At 32.7% G+C, this 4,885-nt stretch overlaps 1 protein-coding gene across 1 annotated transcript; it reads right to left on the reverse strand.

Annotated features, from left to right (window-relative positions):
* Positions 1-462: 462 nt before the first annotated feature.
* On the reverse strand, positions 463-4,105 carry LOC135020354 (uncharacterized). The gene is made up of 5 exons (XM_063953176.1): positions 3,607-4,105; positions 3,119-3,226; positions 1,993-2,529; positions 1,339-1,911; positions 463-697 (listed from the first exon to the last, which is right to left on the reverse strand). Exons 1-5 carry the CDS (start codon positions 4,097-4,099, stop codon positions 672-674), a joined length of 1,737 nt encoding a protein of 578 aa, XP_063809246.1. The 5' UTR covers positions 4,100-4,105; the 3' UTR covers positions 463-671.
* Between the last annotated feature and the right edge of the window lie 780 nt (positions 4,106-4,885).

A 4,885-nucleotide genomic window follows, 5' to 3' on the forward strand; every position in this document is an offset into this window, starting at 1 on the left:
AACTAAATGCTATATCTCATATAAATGTTTGTTTGATTAAAATAAAATTAAAAATTTTAACGTGTTTTTTTTACTTTAACATCATATAAAATAACCACATCCTCCTCTTTGTAGAATAAGTTAATCACGCAATTTCTAGTTAATTATTGCGCGTGTATGTATTCACAATCTCCATGGTACATTCTGATAGTGTCTTTTGCCAAGTTAGTTGTTTCTATCAAATAGCCTAATACATGCTTATCTAAACCCCCAACCTATTTAATTCACTTGTAATATAAACTTTAATATTTACTCTGTTACATTAATCACTAATACATAGTACTAATTCCAAAATTTTTCGTAAAGACAGACTCGCACACACATATATATATATGTATATATATATATAAATATTAAAAGCACGTAAAAATTAAATAAATCATATTTTTATTATTGATATATTTATTTTTTCTGTTAAGGCAATTGTAACAACAGATATCACATATTTCGTTTACATTGCATAACTTTAATATAATTATTTAAATCATTTTGTCAAAAAACATTCAAATTAATTATAATTAATCTTTCAACCATCTTTATTAATGTGTTAACTGTCAAAATGTTAATTCAATGAAAATATAAAATCATTCTTGTATTTCTTTTTCTTTGTAGAGTATACCTCTATGTATTTTTCAACGGTTTAGGCTTCCAGATGTTCCTTAAAAAAGTAAAAAAAGGTAAAAGGTCAAACTTTAATGAAACTCGGACACCCACGTTCAGCACTATTCTATGTACCTGTATGTCTCCATGTCTGCGTATACACAGGCACTCAACCTAAAGCTACAAAGTTAATATCAAAACAGAACACCCTCCCAACCATATAATCAAACACTATTACGGGCCACAAATTTACCAGTTATTACTTTAAAGCTGTATGCAAGGCTATTGGCCCTCATTCTGAGTTGATTGCAGCAGCAAGAAAGTTAGCAATTGGGCAAAACCATGTGCACTGCAGGAGGGGTAGATATAACATGTGTAGAGAGAGTTAGATTTGGGTGGGGTGTGTTCAATCTGCAATCTAATTTGCAGTGTAAACCTAAAGCAGCCAGTATTTACCCTGCACAGAAACAAAATAACCCACCCAAATCTAACTCTCTCTGCACATGATATATCTGCTTCCCCTGCAGTGCACATGGTTTTGCACAATTGCTAACTTTCTTGCTGCTGCGATCAACTCAGAGTGAGGGCCATTGTAAATTTAATATTGGTCATCTGTATGTTTGTCTTGCTGTCCTTGATGTGATAATTGCTGCTCTTACACTACATACATCTCTTGCTGTGTTACTTGTTCTTCCCTACCTTGATTTAATTGATGCTCCTCTGTTGTTATTCCCTGATTCGGTAGTGCATATGTCCCAAAAGCTAAATGAGTTGATTGAAGGTGATATTGCCTTGCCATGTTGTCATCTGTAGTGTTTGTTGTTTGTGGTTCTGTATTTTGTCTTCTTTGTTGATGTTGTGTTTCAATGTTGGTTTCCCCACGTGTTTGTGTGCTTGTTCCCGATGTCTGTGGTATTGAGGTGGAAATTTCTCTTCCTTGATTGATCATGAGCTGAAGGAGGTTGGCTATCATCCTGGAGTTGGTAACAGAATCATACTGCCATACCACCATATGTTGTATACTCTGTTGAATTTGCTGTGACTGACAATTAAATATTTGCTGATTTTCATTCATATGGCTTAATAACGAGGTCATCGAAGAAAGTGCATTTCCTTGTGACTGCTGTGTGGTTGTTATTTCATCTAACCGTTGCTGCATTTTTGACAATGTCTGTTGCATGTTATCCAATTTGTTTTCTATTCTCTGTATATCTTCTTTCATTTGTTGCTCCATGCACCCCATTCTTTCACTGATGGTATCATGGTTTCCATCTGCATGTAAATAAAAAAAATATATATAATTCATTTTTTATATGTTAAAAATTAACAGTAGGAAGTTTTTAAAAATAATACCTGTCCCATGCAATGTTTCCGTGTTCTCTTGCTCTATTGTTGCGGTCGCCTGCAATGTTGGCAAAGTCTCATGCATTATTCCCTGTTGAACAGTTGGACTGATGTCCTGTGCTATATTGTCCTGTTCTGTTATCACTGTTACATGCCTTGAATCCTCCTGTACGTTTTTCCTAGTGTCATGGACCGTGTCCTCATGTTGTGTTGTCCCTTGCAAATGCTGTGATTCCTCCTCTGTTGTTTGCATTGTTTCATGCACTGTGTCTTGATTAAGTCTTATGACATTTTCTGGAAGGGTTTCCTGATGATATATTGCCTTTCTTTTAGGCAATGTGGCCTCCACAAAATTTGGTATGGGCTCATTCTCAATAGTCTCTTGCATTGTTGTTCCGTGCTCATGCACATTTTCTTCTGGAGCCGTTGTGCCTGTGACCTGCACAGTTGTCTCCTGCGTTGTGGTTCTTGCCTCCTTTTCAATGTTCTCCTCCAAAGTGTCCTGTTGTCTAAAGGACACTCTTCTACGTCGCTTGCTCATGGTATCTGTAACAAAAATTAAAATTACATTATCTTTATTAAAAACCATTCTTAAAACCATTAAGACCTTCAGGATTTTAGGTATCTAAGAGTATAACAAAACATTATGTATTCATTACATACCACACCCATTCAATCATAGTGGATTGCTGGATTGCTGCAGCTAATATGTCAGCAGTTGTGAAAAACAATGTGCATTGCAGTAGTAGTAGATTAAAAATAACATAGAATTGTATTTGTGTGTCATCATTTATGGACATATCAAAAACTGACTTCATTATAGTCAAATTGCAATTTATGCATATTATACATACCACACACAAATGTAATTCTTTTTACACATGTTATGTCCACTTCTCCCTGCTGTGCATATGATTTTTTACAATTTCTATAAATTTGGCTGCACCAACCATGTCTGAAATCAGTATAAATTTAAAAAAATATGAACTTTTTTACTTCAACTGTTTACACGTAATGATTTATATATATTGAGCAGCATATTTTTTGATTAAGGCCCAATTTTTTACATCTCTAATTTTTTTTAATTAAAAATACATATAATATATAACATAATAATTGGTTATTAATTTATTACCTTCGGGATCTGACAAAGCTGGTGAATGTTTCTTCTTGGATGAATCAGACTTTGTTGGAGTCGCCTTCTTATTTTTTGAAACTGTTTTGATGCTCTTCTGTTGTTTTTCTGCACATGTAAAATATAAATAGTACAAATGAGTGAACATATATATTTAGCAATATATATATATATATAGCAATATATATATATATATATATTGCATAGACAGGCTGCACTCTTGGCATTTGAAATAAAGACAGACAGGCAAGTCTATCTGTTTTTATTTCAAACGCAGGAAGTTCTTCCTGTCTCTGAAATATATATCATTGGACACAGCATCTTTGTTACCATTGTTAGGACACCGGCAATAAGATATGATTTAATGTACCTTTGTTCCTTGTGAGGTCTGTGGACTCTGTGCTTATATATATATATATATATATATATATATATATATATGTATTTCGCTTTTTAATTATTATATATACCAAAAATAATTTATTCACCTGTACTGCTAGGTGCTGCACTTTCTTCATGGTGTACCAGCCGAAAATAATCCTTACACTTTTTCTCCCATGTTTTCTGTAACTTATGTCCTGCTTGGATCTTATTGTTAGTTACCCTCCTGCAGTCTCTGAGTCTTTTTTTTATGCTGGACACTGTTCGCTCTGTATTCCCTGCACAAGACACATTTCTTGATATTTTCTCCCATGTTGTAATGTTGAAGCGGTTGTGTTCATCTCTATATTTTGACCCAAATAGTTGCATGTTAAATTTAATTACATCATCAATGAGAGTTTCAGTCTCATCATCTGTGAATTTAGGTGCCCTGGTGCTTGTTCCCTCCTCTGCCGATTCTTCTTCCTCCTGTGAATCTCTATTTACATGATGCTGCGTTCTTTTTTCAAGATCATCTTCGCTCTGTCTCCTTGGTTGGTTGGTATTTTCTTGTTCTTCAGTTAAAGATAGGGAACAATGTATTCTTTGCTCCTCCTCCATGTGTTATAACTGTAAATTACATTAAATATATTGATTTTTAATAATACTTAATCTAAAGATTAGCATTATAGTAAATACAATATTTATATTGTAATAATAATATTTTGTTTTCAATTACCCAATAGTAAAATTTAAAAATGAAAATCTGAAATTATATTGGTTTTATATATGTGAAGACATATTTCGATGTGTATTTTTACTTTATAAGATATAACATTATTTGTGTATATTTGTTGACCAATAATTTTTACGAATATATTGACACGGAAAATATTTTATATCTAAAAAATAGAGCATATAACAAAAATATTAAATATTTATGTTATAATCTTTATTACATCTTTAGATTTCAGAAAACAATAACACTATATTAATTAATAAACATGACAAACTTTCTATATATACAGGTTGAGTATCCCTTATCCAAAATGCTTGGGACCAGAAGTATTTTGGATATCGGATTTTTCTGTATTTTGGAATAATTGTATACCATAATGAGATATAATGGTGATGGGACCCAAGTATAAGCACAGAATGCAGTTAGGTTACATATACACCTTATACACACAGCCGGAAGGTAATTTTAGCCCATATTTTTAGTGACTTTGGCCATTGAACAAAGTGTATCTACATTTACAAAATTCATTTATGTTTCATATACACCTTATACACACAGCCTGAAGGTCATTTAATACAATATTTCTAATCGCTTTGTGTATTAAACAAAGTTTGTGTACATTGAGCCATCAGAAAACAAAGGTTTCACTATCTCACTCTCACTCGAAA

Source organism: Pseudophryne corroboree, unplaced genomic scaffold, assembly GCF_028390025.1.
Source record: "Pseudophryne corroboree isolate aPseCor3 unplaced genomic scaffold, aPseCor3.hap2 scaffold_348, whole genome shotgun sequence".
Classification (NCBI taxonomy): domain Eukaryota; kingdom Metazoa; phylum Chordata; class Amphibia; order Anura; family Myobatrachidae; genus Pseudophryne; species Pseudophryne corroboree.